Raw genomic sequence first — 19,184 nt, forward strand, 5'->3', positions numbered from 1 at the left:
TGCCAGACAGATATGTACACCTTACAATCATTAAATGCTTTAAAGAGTTGACCTATTGCATACAGTATCTAAGAAACAAACTTAACCAGGAAAACTTAAGATTGACCAATGAACCATGACAATGAGGTTATGGTCTGATGATAATTTCCAGACAGACATATATACACCTTACAATCATTCCATACACCATATATAGTTGACCTATTGCTTAAAGTACAAGAAAAACAGACTAAAAAATAAAAACTTAACATTCAGCAATGAAACTTTAAATGAGATCGAGGTCAAATAAAACATGCCAAACTGACATGTACATCGTAAAATATTTTCATACACCAAATATACATGATATAGTTGATCTATTGTATACAGTATTAGAAAAACAGACCAAAACACAAAAACTTATCTTTAACCACTGAACCATGAAAATGAGGTCAAGGTCATATGACACCTGCCAGTTGGACATGAACACCTTACAATCATTCCATACACCAAATATAGTAGACCTATTGCATACAGTTTAAGAAAAACAGACCAAAACACAAAAACCTAACTATAACCACTGAACCATGAAAATGAGGTCAATGTCAGATGACACCTGCCAGTTGGACATGTACACCTTACGATCATTCCATACACCAAATATAGTAGACCTATTGCTTATAGTATCTGAGAAATGGACTTGACCACGAAAACTTAACCTTGTTCACTGATCCATGAAATGAAGTCGAGGTCAAGTGAAAACTGTTGACCGGCATGAGGACCTTGCAAGGAACGCACATACCAAATATAGTTATCCTATTACTCATATTAAGAGAGAAATTAAGAATACTAAAAAATCAAATTTTTTTTTTAAGTACAATGTAGTCACTGAACCATGAAAATGAGGTCAAGGACAACAGACATATGACAGACGGAAACTTCGTAACATATAAGGCATCTATATACAAAGTAGGAAGGATCCAGGTCTTCTACTTTCTGAAATATTAAGCGTTTAAGAAGTTAGCTAACACCACCACCGCCAGATCACTATCTCTATCTCGAGCTTTCTGCAACAGAAGTCACAGGCTTGACAATAATTAAAAAACATTTTTTTAATATTTCCTCTCTCTTTTCTGATTTAGCAATATGTTTATTTCCAACATTAGATCATTCCTTTTACAGTTAAACATATACTGATGAAAACGAGTCTTTTTTTCCTTGAATTGTATACTTTTTTTTAGCATATTATGTGTCAAGATTAATATAATGGGAGCGGCACTGGCTGCCTGAGAGGGGAGCCAACTCCAGTCATGATTCAGTGATTCCCTAAATAATCAACCACAAAGTTAGGGACTGGTCGCTTCCCCCTTAAATTTCGCCTCTCAATATTATCGTAAAATGCTCTGAAAAGATACTCAATATGCTCTGATGTATAAGAAAATATTCAAGTGTAATTATAATGTAAAATTTATGATATATATTGGAATCATCTAAGTAAATCAGGATCTTCTATAATTACCAATTTGACACAATTGTATTTCTTGATCTGACAATTCTGTCTTCTCCATTTCTGAAGCAACATCCTGGTATTTTCCGTGTCTTACAGCTTCAAGAAGGTGTGTGTATGCATCTCCACCTTTGCGAATCAATTTGTTGTATAAAAGTCTATTACTTTCCTGTTGAGTGAGTGAAGAATTACAAATTTCCTCTTTTTCTTCAGTACTTAAAACATCAGACTGATACAGGTGGTCAGCTATGTCTGTTTTGGAGTCAACACCATGGACAAACATCATGTAATTCTTTTGTAGTTTAACTTTGTGTATATTTAACACTGAAATATAAGAAAGACATGACTGAAAATATTCTCTTCCTCTTCCACACACATAACTTTTTGTCCAACTGTGAATGGCTATTTTGTTAAAGTTACAACATTAAATATCAATTGTAGGAGTATTTTTTTGTTGTTAAAATATTGGTATTATTCCAAAACACAGAATAACCAACCGAGAGTGTACCAAGAGGGCATAATACGTCATAAATAGAACAAGTGAAACTGCGAGCTACTGCTCACTGATGATACCCCCGCCGCAAGTGGATAATATTAATAGTGTAAAAATATGCAAGTGTTCGGTAAACAGGAAGTTGTCAAGTGATGATTCTGAAAACGCATCACACGGTATAGCTGACTTATATAAATCCTGAAACCAAATTTCAGAAATCCTTGTATTGTAGTTCCTGAGAAAAATGTGACGAAAATTTTCAACTTGGCTATTATGTGTAAAATCATACAAGTGTTCGGTAAACAGGAAGTTGTCAAGTGATCAATCTGTAAACGCATCACACAGTATAGCTGACTTAGACAAACCCCGAAACCAAATTTCAGAAATCCTTGTATTGTAGTTCCTGAGAAAAATGTGACGAAAAATATTCATGGGACGGATGGACTGACTGACGGACTGACGGACTGACGGAAGGACAGACTGACAGAGGTAAAACAGTAACCCCCCTTTTTAAAGCGGGGATATAATAAAACAGTATATCCCCCCTTTTTTAAAGCAGGGGTATAATAACATTATGTATATATATATATAAAATTAGATACGTTAGACAATGAATACCGGTGGTATTTTTAAGATTAAAAGGCGAAATATAGCAAGGGGATATTCACATGATTCAATCCTCATAAGTCTGAGAGTTTGACAATGCCATGGCAAACTGGAGGCTCTAAAGAGTCTGTGTCACTCAACTGGAGCTATGAGAAACATGAACCTTTCTCCAACATTGTAGACTACAATTTAATGAATGACTAAATCACTTTCTTCATGTTCTTGTTGACCTTGTACTGCTGATATTTCTTTTTTCTTTTTAGTTTATATACAATCGATTCCAAAATTGAAATAAATGTCAAGAACTTAAAAGTTAGTAAAAAATTGTCTTTTATAAGGGGTCAGCCAATGGTTTCTGTCATATTGGCATTCTCATATATCATGTATATATAACGATCATTTTTTAGGATACAAGTTTCTATTTATCTCTTATTATGCTTATAGTTTTCAAGATAAGAGGCAAATACTGAAATTCTAAAAAAAATTGTGGTTAAACATGTTAAAAGGCAAAAACTTCTATATATATATAAGCAATTTTCTAATAGCTATGGTCATGTATGATTTTTTTTTTACCTTGAATATCTGATCATTTTTGCTGTTCACAGTATCTACTCTGCTGGTTTTTTTTTCAAGATTATGGACAAAACCTGGTAAATATGTCAACAATCTTCATTTAAGGGCAATAATTCTAATAAGGAGTCAACCAATGTTTTCAGACATATAATTCTTTTGTATAGGCCTTTTCTACTCATCTATAATAGTTTTCAAGATAAAAGGCAAAAAATTCCAAATAAGACAAAAATTAAATTTGAAGGGCAATAACTTTTTTTTTAAATTATTTTTGCTGTTTGCAATTTCTACCTAGCTATATTACAGTCATGATAATTTTCCAAATAGTAGACAGATATTAGATAATAAGATAAAATTAAAGAACAGCGAGTTCGAATGTGCCCCGCTTGGCACATATTTTATATTTTCAAGGGGCATAACTCTTTTAAAAAAGGTGATCTTCAACCATTATAGTACTTGTCCAAAATAATGCTGATATTAACCTATAGTATAAGTTTTATAAAAAAATCTGGCAAGAATTGTACGTATGAGAGCACTAGCAAGGCCATTTTTCTATAAATGTAATATTTACAAGGGGCATAACTTAAAAAAAAAATTAGATCAGCTACCATTAAAGAACTTGTCCAAGATATTGCTGCTATAACCTATAGTACAATTTATATAACTATAGCTAGTGGCTCTTTATGCTGTGTCGCTCACCTTGGTGTATGTGCATATTCAACAAAGGACAGTACTCTAAAACATTGAAGACAGGAAGAGAATTCCTGACAAAAATCTGTTTTGTTGATCTTGTATTGCTGATAATTTAGCCTATTTAGTTTCTCTCTATCTTCTTTAGTTTTTGCTCAAACACAAACCAGGATAACAAAAATCATCATTTAAGGGCAATCACTCCTATAGATAAAGAGTGACAGTCTACTAAATTATATCGGCAAAATTTGACTTGTAAGTAGATCTTGACTTGCTGATCATTTTTGTGATTTGAAGTGTATCTTTATCTATTATAATTTTCTATCATATTATATGGCAAAAGCAAAAAAAAAGGTGAACACTGTCTTAAAGGTCAATAACTCCAATAAGGAGTCTTCTGACCATTGCCTCCATATTATCTTCATTGTAGATGATGTTTTACTATCATTTTTGCCTAGCTAAATTTCTATCTGTCTATTATAATTGGGCCATTCCACTTAATTTCTGACAGGTGGGGATCGATGGGAATATTTTTTTATATACGTATCAGAAAAAAAACATCATGAAAAACTACCTACATGACCTATCAGATCTATAAGTTAAGACCTATCCGATGTAGTGTTTCTTTTTATATTGGGTGGATCAGCTTTCATGGGAAAAATGACCTATCAGAAATTTTTACTGCAAACTGGATGGTGTCTTAAATAAAGAGTCAATTGAAGATTTCGACCATTTTCTGACCATGTTGATCTATTAGTAGAACCTGTCTTGCTGATCATTTTAAAGATTCTCTGTATCTATCATAGTTTTCAAAATAGTAGGCAAAAATGAAAAAAAAATGGTTAAATATGTCATTTAAGGGCAATAACTCCTATAAGTCATTTGACAGTTTTGACATGTACGGACAATTGGTAGAGCTCAACACTCTAAACATTTTTGTTCTTGTCAGATTTTCTCTCTTTATAATGGTTTTTAAAATAAGAGACAAAACTTGCATTTTACCCCTTATATTCTATTTTTGGGCATGTTGGCCATGTTGGTTGGCAGGCGGGGTCATCGGACATATTGTTACACTAGATACCCCAATAATGATGAATATGGCCAAATTTGGTTAAATTTGGCTCAACCCAATTTGGCTCAGTAGTTGCAGGGGAAAATTTTCTTATAAAAGTTAATGGCGGACGACGACGGACGAGAAACGCCAAGTGATAAGAAGAGCTCACTCAGTTAAGCTACAAAGCTGGCAAGAATTAACATATGCATAATTCTTTTAAAAATAGTCGATCGTCCACCATTATACAGAGCTCCAGATAAGAATTCACAAATTGGGGTTTTTACCCACAATTTTCTTATATAATTGGGTGATAAAGTTTTTTAATTGCATTGTTAATTCCAATTCACCCATCAAGTTGATACCAAATTGGGTTGTTCACCACCAAGCTCCTTAATGTATTGGGTTTTTTCATCAACACAATATTAATATTTAGGCAATATCAACTCCAGATTTTTTTCCATCTTAAATATGTTTCTTTCTTGGTTTAGCTGTTTCATTTGGTTTAGGGTAAAGGTTAGGGTTATTTGCTGGCTGTTTTATTTGTTTTTTTCACTGAGGAGCAATTGTAGGATTAATTTGTGTCCCGTTTCAAACCTTAGGCCATTTTTGTATTTTCTCACAAAATGGATATGTGTATTCACAGGCACTTGTCTTACACCTTTATATAATAAATTGTGAGACCAGAGCCTGTGTGTGTATTCATTTATTAACCGTAAAATGAAAAAAAAATAGTATAAAAACTCTGATTATCATGATTATACTTGAATGTTTTTGTTTTATTCAATTTACATAAATCTGGGTTTAGTTGTCTTTTATTAGAAATTCTAGTTTCTGATGCTACATGTATATCGTGTCATAATTGATTTGGCCATTTCACTTTTTCCAACTGATTTCGTTTTTGATGAAACCCCGTGAATTAGCAATGTTCTCGTTAAGGTACGCACACACGCCCGTGCGTTCGATGAACGCTTCCTAAAACACTGGCTGAGTCTTGTTATCATCATAACTTTCCCTCAGCTTTTCAAAAGAATCAGAAAACATGCTTCTATTCAATATTTTTACCGGACATTCACTATTGTTTTAATTCAATGTATGTTATGATAAATCCCGAGGAATGCGAAAAAAATATGACTAAATAACACACGCTAATTGGATAAACGTCGAGAAGATCGAAATGTTTTCAAAAACACGTGTACCTATTGAGCAAGGGAAAACTCCAACAGGGACCCATTTTAGCTGCTTGATGCAGGGATCTATTTTTAGAACGAATGGACATTTCCAATTATAAATATTATAAAAATAGATTTACGCAACGACTGTAAACTGATAAGGGTAAATAACGCAAACGGTAGCCATCAAAGGGTTGAGCACTCATGGTTTTGGTATATATAATTGGGTTTTCCTTTGAATAAATTGGGTTATTGAACCCTGCAATGGGCAATTGCATTGGGTTTTTTATTATTTGTATTGCGTGATCACGCAAATACGCAGCTTATCTGGAGCTCTGATTATAGAACTTGTCCGAGATAATGCTGATATTAACGAATAGTATAAGTTTTTAAAAACATGATAAAGCTGGCAAGAATTATAACTGTTAGAGCACTAACTAGGCAATTTTTCATAAATTTAATATTTCCTAGGGCATAACTCTTTTAAAAACAAGAATGTGTCCATAGTACACGGATGCCCCACTCGCATTATCATTTTCTATGTTCAGTGGACTGTGAAATTTGGGTCAAAAGTCTAATTTGGCAATTAAATTAGAAAGATCATATCAAAGGGAACATGTGTACTAAGTTTGAAGTTGATTGGACTTCAACTTCATCAAAAACTTCCTTGACCAAAAACTTTAACCTGAAACTTGCACTATTATTTTCTATGTTCAGTGGACCGTGAAATTTGGGTCAAAAGTCTAATTTGGCAATTAAATTAGAAAGATCATATCAAAGGGAACATGTGTACTAAGTTTGAAGTTGATTGGACTTCAACTTCATCAAAAACTTCCTTGACCAAAAACTTTAACCTGAAACTTGCACTATTATTTTCTATGTTCAGTGGACCGTGAAATTGGGGTCAAAAGTCTAATTTGGCAATTAAATTAGAAAGATCATATCATAGGGAACATGAGTACTAAGTTTGAAGTTGATTGGACTTCAACTTCATCAAAAACTACCTTGACCAAAATCTTTAACCTGAACGAACGGACGGAAGGACAGACGGACAGAAGGACGGACGGAAGGACAGACGGACCCACAGACCAGAAAACATAATGCCCCTCTACTATCGTAGGTGGGGCATAAAAAGTTGATCGTTCATCATTATAGAACTGGTCAGAGATATTGCTGTTATTAACCTCTAGTATAAGTTTTATAAAAATCTGGCAAGAATTGTACCTAACAAGACCGCATGGAAGAACACATGCATGGACGGACACAAGGACAGACTGGCGCCTAATATTTCCATGTTCACCGCAATGTGTGGGACTAAAATATCATAGTCAAAATGCACACAAAATCAATACCAACCTTCCTTTTGTGGTCATAAACCTTGTGTTTAAATTTCATTGATTTCTATTTACTTTAACTAAAGTTATTGTGCAAAAACCAAGAATAGTGCTTATTTGGGCCCTTTTTTGGCCCCTAATTCCTAAAATGTTGAAACCAAAACTCCCAAAATCAATCCCAACCTTCCTTTCGTGGTCTTAAACCTTGTGTCAAAATTTCATAGATTTCTATTCACTTTTACATAAGTTAGAGTGCGAAAACTAAAAGTATTCGGACGACGACGACGCCAATAGCAATATACGACGAAAAAAAAATCAATTTTTGCGGTCGTATAAAAATCTATGACAATGAGGGGAAGGTCAGATAAATTGTAACAAACAGACATATATACACCTTACAGTTCTGCTATACACATGTACATTTTTGCCCTACTGTTCGGGGTTGGAACTCTGCAGGCGTATCCAGCTGCGCTCAGTGAAGCAGTTTATTGTGTTTTGGTCTGTTTTTCAGATACTAATAGTAAAAGGTCAGCTATACTTGGTGTACATGTGTATAGCAGAACTGTAAGGTGTATATATGTCTGTTTGTTACAATTTATCTGACCTTCCCCTCATTGTCATAGATTTTTATACAACCACAAAAATATAAATTTTTTTCGTCGTATATTGCTATTGGCGTTGTTCATTTAGTTTGCTTACTTTCAAAAGTCTTCTACTTTGAAACTGATGATTCAATTTCAGCCAAACTTGGGCTGAATGAGTTTAGAGTATCTAGTATACATTTTTTATTTTATTTTCTTGTACGTCAAGAAACGTAGCCACTATCAGGACTATGGCTAAAATGAAACATAGGGGTAAAACACATTTCTTTGATTTTGAGGAAAATATGACAGATACAAAGAACATTACAATGGAAGTTTTAAGCCATTCATTAATATACATTGAAAAGCAAAAATAATCATTGATGAAAGATTTAAGCAAAACAATTACAGGTGAGAGATTCAGGCTCTTGAGAGCCTCTTGTTTATTATGTTTATCAATGTTTATAGTTGGTTTGGAATGCTTCTTTAAGTTGGTATGCAAAATATATTTATGAAGATCATTTGATTGGTAATCAAACGCATATAATAATTACAATAATAAATTTCTACTAAGAAAATAATTTGTGATCAAAACTATTTATAATAATAATTTTCTACTCAGAAAACAATTTGTTTTAAAATCTATTTGATGAAATTATTCATTTTTAAGATTTAAAGCATTAACACATTTTTTTTTGGAGAAGGGGGCGGGGGGGGGGAGGTATCTTCTAACCTTGACCTCATTTTTATGGTTCAATTGTCAATGTTAAGTTTTTATACGCCCGTTTTATGGTATACATCTGTTCGTCTGTCCGTCCGTCGTCAACATGTCGAACATTAACTCAAAAACACTTTAACTAATTTGCATAAAACTTTGGTGAATTGTTTATATCTATTGACGTGAGCTCCCTTTTGTTTTTTATCAATTTTAGATTTTACGTTTCTGAGTTACAGGGTTTTATTCATTAAAAAAAGGGGGATTTTCCAGTTTTTGGACAAGAACTGAAGAATGCTTTCACCAACTTGCTAAAAATTGTGGTGAATTGTTTATATCTATTGACATGAACTACCTTTCGATTTTTATAAATTTCAGATTTTACGTTTCTGAGTTACAGGGTTTCATTTATAAAAAATGTTGATTTTCCAGTTTTCGCACAAAAAAATCTAAAATGCTTTCAACAGTTCTTATGAAACTTTGGTGAATTGTTTATATCTATTAATGTAGGCTCCCTTTAGAATTTTATAAATTTTACATTTTACTTTTCTGAGGTTTGGCATGTTTGAAGTTTTATTCATTAAAAAAGGGGGGATTTTCCAGTTTTCGGACAATAACTCAAAAATACTGAGCGCAGCTGGATACGCCTGCAGAGTTCCAACCCCGAACAGTAGGGGCAAAAATGGACACAATATTCAAGCTTGAATTTGGATTGTAATTAAATATTTGACATATCATAGGTTTCTGAATAAATGTAGTCAAAGAACTTGAAATTGGTTATATAAATTGATTTATTGCTGTTCTGCAATACACTGTGCTGTTGCGCAATACTTAGTAAATCTGTTGTCAGACTACAAAACAAATAAAGTTAAATTTGTTCTCAATGTCATATTATAAATTTATGAAAATCAAAAGGGAGCTTACATCAATAGATATAAACAATTTACCAAAGTTTCATGAGATTTGCTGAAAGTATTTTTGAGTTATTGTCCGAAAACTGGAAAATCCCCCCTTTTTTAATGAATAAAACTCCAAACATGCCAAACCTCAGAAAAGTAAAATGTAAAATTTATAAAATTCTAAAGGGAGCCTACATCAATAGATATAAACAATTCACCAAAGTTTCATAAGAACTGTTGAAAGCATTTTAGATTTTTTTGTGCGAAAACTGGAAAATCACCATTTTTTATGAATAAAACCATGTAACTCAGAAACGTAAAATCTAAAATTTATAAAAATCAAAAGGGAGTTCATGTCAATAGATATAGACAATTCACCACAATTTCTAGCAAGTTGGTGAAAGCATTCTTCAGTTCTTGTCCGAAAACTGGAAAATCCCCCTTTTTTTAATGAATAAAACCCCATAACTCGGAAATGTAAAATCTAAAATTGATAAAAAACGAAAGGGAGCTCACGTCAATAGATATAAACAATTCACCAAAGTTTTATGCAAATTAGTTAAAGTGTTTTTGAGTTAATGTCCGACATGTTGACGACGGACGGACAGACGAACGGACGGACAGACGAACAGATTTATACCATAATACGTCCCGTAAAGGGGCGTATAAAAACTTAACATTGACAATTGAACCATAAAAATGAGGTCAAGGTTAGAAGATACCTCCCCCCCCCCCCTTCTCCAATAAAAAATGTGTTAATGCTTTAAATCTTAAAAATGAATAATTTCATCAAATAGATTTTAAAACAAATTGTTTTCTGAGTAAAAAATTATTATTATAAATAGTTTTGATCACAAATCATTTCTTAGTAGAAAATTATTATTATAAATAGTTTTGATCACAAATTATTTTCTTAGTAGAAATTTATTATTGTAATTATTATATGCGTTTAATTTCCAATCAAAGAATCTTCATAAATATATTTTGCATACCAACTTGAAGAAGTATTCCAAACCAACTATAAACATTGATAAACATGATAAACAAGAGGCTCTCAAGAGCCTGAATCGCTCACCTGTAATTTTTTTGCTTAAATCTTTCATCAATGATTATTTTTGCTTTTCAATGTATATTAATGAATGGCTTAAAACTTCCATTGTAATGTTCTTTGTATCTGTCATATTTTCCTCAAAATCAAAGAAATGCGTTTTACCCCTATGTTTCATTTTAGCCATAGTCCTGGTCATCAAACTTATTTGTAGATCTTACTTTGCTGAGCATTTTTGCTGTTTACAGTATAACTTTATCAGTAATAATATTTAAGATAATAACCAAAATCTGCAAAATTTCCTTAAAATTACCAATTAAGTGGCAGCAATCCAACAATGTGTTGTTGGATTTATCTGAAAATTTAAGAGCTGACAAAGCTTGGCCTAATAAACATTGTTACCTCTCATCATATTAGCTCTAAATGCTTTGGTTTTTGAGATATAAGCCAAAAATTGCATTTCACCCCTACGTTCCGTTTTTTAACCATGGCAGCCATGTTTTTTTACGAAACAGAAAATAAAACACAAACTTTATCATGTTTATTCTAGATACCCTTAATCAGTCAGTTTAAGTTTGGTTGGAATTGGTTCAGTGGTTTCAGAGAAGATTTTTTAATGTTAGAAAACATGTTAAACAAATTGTGTAAAATTGTCACTAAAGGGCAATAACTCATTGAGGGGTCAATTGACAATTTTGATCATATGAACTTACAGTACACACAGAGAGGATGTAATCTCATACTCCCTACACTGTGTAAAAACTTGGTGTCACACCAGGAAACTCCAGCAACACTCTTCAAATCTTGGGAGGAAATTGGGAGAAACTTGGAGTAATTCCTCCCTAAATCTCCTTAATTGTTTATTACCTTGGTGAGGTTTCTCCCAACACCATGATTTGTATTGCTATAATTACCTTTGAAGTGTGCCAGTAGTTGATGACTACAATAAACATTTCTTGTGTTTCCTGTCATTAAATGACAGTTGCAATATTGAAGAAAAGTGTGAGATTTGTTAAATTTAATCAGAGACATATTCATGATATTATAATCTGATTTTATTAAAGAATCCTGCACATTTTATTTTTTAAATTTATATTCAGCATTTGTTCTGTCAGACAGTTTTGGTTTTTATACCTACTTAAGAAACATAATCAAACCAAACAAAACATCACCTGATACTGCAAGTGAAGTATAATTAATAGAAAATAAAGACATATATTTTAATTGAACTTATTCTGTCTTTTTTCTAAATTTAAGTTATAAGAAATACAGGAAGATTACAAAAATATAATATATATGTATTAAATTTATCTACATTATTTTATTTTATTCATTATTTCATTTTGTATCGTTACTATTATTTTTTAAACCATTTATATATTAATATTATATGTATAAACTGACTATAAATACAACTTATTGTAACTATCACGTTGCCATTCTTAATTATGAGATTATGAAAGAATGTAAATAATTTTCCAATCTAAAAATACATATTTGTATGAAATTTTAAAAAAATCATTTCATTAATGTTTTTTGTAGCTTTCAGAAATAAAACTAAATAGGAAGTGAGAGCATAATTGACCTGTTATTATATGTCACTGTCAGACCATGCATTTTTATTACTTTAACCTGCAATCAACAGGTCATAAAATCCTCCCAAATGGGAGTAATTACTTGGTGTTTTTTGGGAGACAAATCTGTGTTTCACAGTGTGACACTGTGTTACACCAGAATCATTGTTGGGAGTATGATATTACATCCTCTCTGTGTGTACTGTATTTGTAGATCTTACCTTGCTGCACATTTTTGCTGTTCACAGTTTATCTTTATCATGAATAATATTCAAGATAATAACCAAAAACTGCAAAATTTCCTTTAAATTACCAATTCAGTGGCAGCAACCCAACAATGGGTTATCAGATTCAACTGAAAATTTCAGGGCTGATAGAACTTCCCCTAGTGAACACTTTAACCCACGTCATTTGAGATATAAGCCAAACACTGCATTTTACCCCTATATTCTATTTTTAGCCATGGCGGCCATGTTATTTGACGAAATAGAAAATAAAACAAAACTTTATTTTAGATACCCTAAGCATCATTCAGCTTAAATTTGGTTGGAATTGGTTCAGTAGTTGGCAGGTAAGAGTTGTTTTTTTTTGCTATTGCAAGAATTGTTTTCTTTTGTAAAAATTGTGTTCATTGAGGAAACAAGGTATGATAAATATAAGCTAGCATCTGTAACAATATAATAGGTCCATATCAGAATTGAGTCAAAATTAATTTAGATAGACCTGCACAACAGAAATGTACTAATAAACCGATTGCTGACGTAGCATGGCATTCTCTTGTTATGATGTGGCCAATTAAATATGTAGAATGTAACTGCTTTTGTGTTCATATCGCCTCACACCATTCCAAAACAGCACCCCCCCCCCCCCTCCATTTTTTTTAATAAGCCCTTTAATATCATTTATACGATACAAATTTAAAGAGTTTAAATAAGTGACTTGTGTATCCTCAAGGTTTCAATATAAACTCATTATAAAGCATGTTGGGATTTACTTGGTAATAAAATAATTCATACATAATATACATGCCATACTGTGAAATTAAAATTTTACCATTTTAGCAATATGTTTATATGTATAAACCCAGTACAAAGGAAGTTCCACGCCATGTTTAATGTATCCCGCCTTTTCTACCAAGGGATGAATAGACGCAGGGGAGTGAAACGTAGCCTATGCTTAAACATTTTCTGCAGGTGAAAACCGTAATAAATATTTTGCAGAAAAGCATTGTTAAGGATGTTCGCTACTCTGTTTCAAAATATCAAACTTTTTTATAGAATGTTATAAATTGATAACTATATAAATAAAGAAACCAAATGAAAAAGAAAAAAATGAAGGTTCCGTGTGCTTGTTTTCGAGATATATAAGCCATTGAAAATTTGGCGGGAAATAGTTCTCTTTAGATTTTGCATGCATTTAACATTAGCACCTTTTTTTCTTTCAAAAACGATGAAAAAATAACAAGGATTTTACAAGATTTTCAAAGATAACATTAAAAAATATATGTGATAAAATTCTGGAAAGAAAAGTAGGGGTTAAGGATGCTCGCACCTCTTGTTTAGAATTTTTGCCAGATATTCGTTAAGTTAAGGATGCTCGCACCTCTTGTTTTAGAATTTTTGCCAGATATTCGTTAAGTTTAGGATGCTCGATCTTCTTAAATAGAATTTTTGCCAGATATTCGATAAGTGAAGGATGCTCGCACCTCTTGTTTTAGATTTTTTGCCAGATATTCGTTAAGTGAAGGATGCTCGCTCTTCTTGTTTTAGAATTTTTGTCAGATATTCGTTAAGTTAAGGATGCTCGCACCTTTTGTTTTAGAATTTTTGCCAGATATTCGTTAAGTTAAGCTAGGATGCTCGCTCCTCTTGTTTTAGAATATTTGCCAGATATTCGTTAAGTTAAGGATGCTTGCTCCTCTTGTTTTAGAATTTTTGTCAGATATTCGTTAAGTTAAGGATGCTCGCACCTTTTGTTTTAGAATTTTTGTCAGATATTCGTTAAGTGAAGAATGCTCGCACCTCTTGTTTTAGAATTTTTGTCAGATATTCGTTAAGTTAAGGATGCTCGCTCCTCTTGTTTTAGAATTTTTACCAGATATTCGTTAAGTGAAGAATGCTCGCACCTCTTGTTTTAGAATTTTTGTCAGATATTCGTTAAGTTAAGCTAGGATGCTCGCTCCTCTTGTTTTAGAATTTTTGCCAGATATTCGTTAAGTTAAGGATGCTCGCTCCTCTTGTTTTAGAATGTTTACCAGATATTCGTTAAGTGAAGGATGCTCGCTCCTCTTGTTTTAGAATTTTTACCAGATATTCGTTAAGTGAAGGATGCTCGCTCCTCTTGTTTTAGAATTTTTGCCAGATATTCGTTAAGTTAAGGATGCTCGCTCCTCTTGTTTTAGAATGTTTACCAGATATTCGTTAAGTGAAGGATGCTCGCTCCTCTTGTTTTAGAATTTTTACCAGATATTCGTTAAGTGAAGGATGCTCGCTCCTCTTGTTTTAGAATTTTTGCCAGATATTCGTTAAGTTAAGGATGCTCGCTCCTCTTGTTTTAGAATGTTTACCAGATATTCGTTAAGTGAAGGATGCTCGCTCCTCTTGTTTTAGAATTTTTACCAGATATTCGTTAAGTGAAGGATGCTCGCTCCTCTTGTTTTAAAATTTTTACCAGATATTCGTTAAGTGAAGAATGCTCGCACCTCTTGTTTTAGAATTTTTGTCAGATATTCGTTAAGTTAAGCTAGGATGCTCGCTCCTCTTGTTTTAGAATATTTGCCAGATATTCGTTAAGTTAAGGATGCTCGCTCCTCTTGTTTTAGAATGTTTACCAGATATTCGTTAAGTGAAGGATGCTGGCTCCTCTTGTTTTATATTTTTTGTCAGAAATTCGTTAAGTGAAGGATGCTCGCTCCTCTTGTTTTAGAATTTTTACCAGATATTCGTTAAGTTAAGGATGCTCGCTCCTCTTGTTTTAGAATGTTTACCAGATATTCGTTAAGTGAAGGATGCTGGCTCTTCTTGTTTTATATTTTTTGTCAGAAATTCGTTAAGTGAAGGATGCTCGCTCCTCTTGTTTTAGAATTTTTACCAGATATTCGTTAAGTGAAGGATGCTCGCTCCTCTTGTTTTAGATTTTTTGCCAGATATTCGTTAAGTTAAGGATGCTCGCTCCTCTTGTTTTAGAATGTTTACCAGATATTCGTTAAGTGAAGGATGCTCGCTCCTCTTGTTTTAGAATTTTTACCAGATATTCGTTAAGTGAAGGATGCTCGCTCCTCTTGTTTTAGAATTTTTGCCAGATATTCGTTAAGTTAAGGATGCTCGCTCCTCTTGTTTTAGAATGTTTACCAGATATTCGTTAAGTGAAGGATGCTCGCTCCTCTTGTTTTAGAATTTTTACCAGATATTCGTTAAGTGAAGGATGCTCGCTCCTCTTGTTTTAAAATTTTTACCAGATATTCGTTAAGTGAAGAATGCTCGCACCTCTTGTTTTAGAATTTTTGTCAGATATTCGTTAAGTTAAGCTAGGATGCTCGCTCCTCTTGTTTTAGAATATTTGCCAGATATTCGTTAAGTTAAGGATGCTCGCTCCTCTTGTTTTAGAATGTTTACCAGATATTCGTTAAGTGAAGGATGCTGGCTCCTCTTGTTTTATATTTTTTGTCAGAAATTCGTTAAGTGAAGGATGCTCGCTCCTCTTGTTTTAGAATTTTTACCAGATATTCGTTAAGTGAAGGATGCTCGCTCCTCTTGTTTTAGAATTTTTACCAGATATTCGTTAAGTGAAGGATGCTCGCTCCTCTTGTTTTAGAATTTTTACCAGATATTCGTTAAGTGAAGGATGCTCGCTCCTTTTGTTTTAGAATTTTTGCCAGATATTCGTTAAGTGAAGGATGCTGGCTCCTCTTGTTTTAGAATTTTTGCCAGATATTCGTTAAGTTAAGGATGCTCGCTCCTCGCGTTTTAGAATTTTTACCAGATATTCGTTAAGTGAAGGATGCTCGCTCCTCTTGTTTTAGAATTTTTGCCAGATATTCGTTAAGTGAAGGATGCTCGCTCCTCTTGTTTTAAAATGTTTTCCAGATATTCGATAAGTGAAGGATGCTCGCACCTTTTGTTTTAGATTTTTTGCCAGATATTCGTTAAGTGAAGGATGCTCGCTCCTCTTGTTTTAGATTTTTTGCCAGATATTCGTTAAGTGAAGGATGCTCGCTCCTCTTGTTTTAGATTTTTTGCCAGATATTCGTTAAGTGAAGGATGCTCGCTCCTCTTGTTTTAGAATATTTGCCAGATATTCGTTAAGTGAAGGATGCTCGCTCCTCTTGTTTTAGATTTTTTGCCAGATATTCGATAAGTGAAGGATGCTCGCTCCTCTTGTTTTAGATTTTTTGCCAGATATTCGTTAAGTGAAGGATGCTCGCTCCTCTTGTTTTAGAATATTTGCCAGATATTCGTTAAGTTAAGGATGCTCGCACCTTTTGTTTTAGAATTTTTGCCAGATATTCGTTAAGTTAAGGATGCTCGCACCTCTTGTTTTAGAATTTTTGCCAGATATTCGTTAAGTTAAGGATGCTCGCTCCTCTTGTTTTATAATTTTTGCCAGATATTCGTTAAGTTAAGGATGCTCGCACCTCTTGTTTAAGAATTTTTGCCAGATATTCAATATCCTTTGGTTTTATCCATGTAGTGCCATTAAACATGTTTGCCCATTAACCCCTACATTGATTGCTTCGTCGTCTTCCTCGCATTCTTCATAACAGACTGAGCTTTTTATTCTTGTTTTTTTTTTTTTTTTGCAATACATCCTTATTAATGATGCACGCCGTTCCCCGGTGAAATTTTGTTTTGAAAGTAGAAATCAAAATTATAGAAACGCAATTTGTGAAAAATACGGGGAATTGTACCACAATTAATGCATTTCCGCTAAGAAGCCCATTCGTTTTTAAATGGTCACCGATAAACGTCGCTAGCAAAATAGAAAAAGGAAATTTATTTGGAAAAGAATACCGATAGAATTTTGCGGGGTTGGGAGGGAAAGGAACAACCGTACAGGCAGACGTATAAACTCAGTCAGAAAATGGTTTGTTTGCATGGAATGAAAAAAGAAGGGGTAGTTGAACTTGGCTATTTGGCCGAACAACTTTCCCTATGTTCCAAGTGTAAACTGTATTTAAAATTTATTGGACTGTACAGAAGAATTCCGGTATGGTTTTGGAAGCTTGTTTAGAATAAACTACTAGCATCGTAATCGTATAAGCATAGTCTATAGAGGACAGCAACATCGGAATAAGGAGAAAGTTAACAAAGTAAGGCTTAAACCTATGGGATGTCAACACTAAATGTGTACTCGGTTGGGACGAAATGAAATTAAATCATTCAGATCCCGTTACATTTTTTTCTTTCAATTCCATTCTGAAATAAATTATTTTCTCGAAATTTACAATCAAACGATTCAGTAAAAACCTGTGGCCCCACAATAAACGAATGATCGGTGCTTCGATGGAGGTAAATCCAGAAAAGCGCTTGGAACGCAAACAAGTTACAAAAAAGATATTGTCATTAACCTATTTATTCAAACGGCAAAAAGATTAAAATAATAGAGTTCCGATCGCACCCTTTTTTCCCGCGTTGTACATATTGTATGTATCAATGGCCATTATAACTTAAACACATTTTATTGTTCTTAGATTTATTTTTCCGATATAATTAACATTTCATAGGGGCATAAATCTTTAAAAAACATTTGATCGGCGCACTGACTATCGAAATTATCCAGGCAATGCTGATATAAAAATATAATATAAATGATATAAATTATTTAAAGATCTGTCAAAAATTGTACACGCGAGAGCGCTTACAAATGCAATTTTCCATATAATTAATATTTCCAAGAGGCATAACTCTTTAAAAAAAAATAAAAACTGATTTTCAAACTTGTCAGCGACAATGCTGATATAAACCTAATATATAAGTTTTATAAAAATCTGGCAAGAATTGTACTCGTGAGAGAGCTAAAAAGACCGCGGACGGACAAACGGACGGACGCCTGGTATCATTCATGTCCAGTGTACAAGTAGTACCGATATTGTCGACATCGCAAATTAGACATTGTCGACACAATATTGTACAACTTTGTCGATATCGTTTCATACTCTTGTCTACATCGTTGACATTGACGATATAGCGAAGTAGACAATGTCGACACGATATTGTACAACGTTGTCGATATCGTTTCATACTCTTGTCTACATCGTTGACATTGACGATATTGCGAAGTAGACAATGTCAACACGATGTTATACAACGTTGTCGATATCGTTTCATACTTCTGTCTACATCGTTGACATTGACGATATTGCAAAGTAGACAATATCAACATGATAGTGTACAACGTTGTCGATATAGTTTCATACTCTGGTCTACATCGTTGACATTGCCGATATCGCTAACACATTACTCGTGTTTACATTGTTAATTTTGAATACAACGATGTCGACATGAGTTGTACTACCTACTTTGTCGATATACTTTCATCATCTTTTCTCTGCATGGTTGGCATTGCCGACATCGCGAAAAAGACAATGTCAAAACATTGTTTTACTACGTAATCTAAAATATCAACATCGCAAAGATGATGATGAGGAGAAGGAGGAGGATAGAGATTTGCAAACATTAAAAAACTGTCCAAATAAGTTTTACTATTAAGAACATTGACACAGGCGTAATATAGATACATTATTTGAAATTGATAAACTTCTTTTCTCTACATGGTTGGCATTGCCGACATCATGAAAAAGACAATGTCAAAACACTGTTTTACAACGTAATCAATAATGGTAGACGATGTCGTCACGATGTTGTCAACATCACGATGTCGGCGATGTCAACGATGTAGACAGGAAAGGGGGACGATGTAAACGATGTCGTCATGATGTTGTCAACATCGCGATATCGGCGATTTCA

The 19,184-nt window shown here is 33.3% G+C and overlaps 1 protein-coding gene across 1 annotated transcript in view; it reads right to left on the reverse strand.

Annotated features, from left to right (window-relative positions):
- LOC143076403 (uncharacterized) overlaps positions 1–19,184 on the reverse strand; it is a 41,749-nt gene that overhangs the window by 9,709 nt on the left and 12,856 nt on the right. The window contains exon 2 of the mRNA XM_076252153.1: positions 1,499–1,810. Coding sequence (XP_076108268.1) covers positions 1,499–1,810 — 312 coding nt within the window. The remainder of the gene's footprint in view (positions 1–1,498; positions 1,811–19,184) is intronic.

The sequence above is a fragment of the Mytilus galloprovincialis genome, chromosome 5 (assembly GCF_965363235.1).
Source record: "Mytilus galloprovincialis chromosome 5, xbMytGall1.hap1.1, whole genome shotgun sequence".
In the NCBI taxonomy this organism is placed as follows: Eukaryota; Metazoa; Mollusca; class Bivalvia; order Mytilida; family Mytilidae; genus Mytilus; species Mytilus galloprovincialis.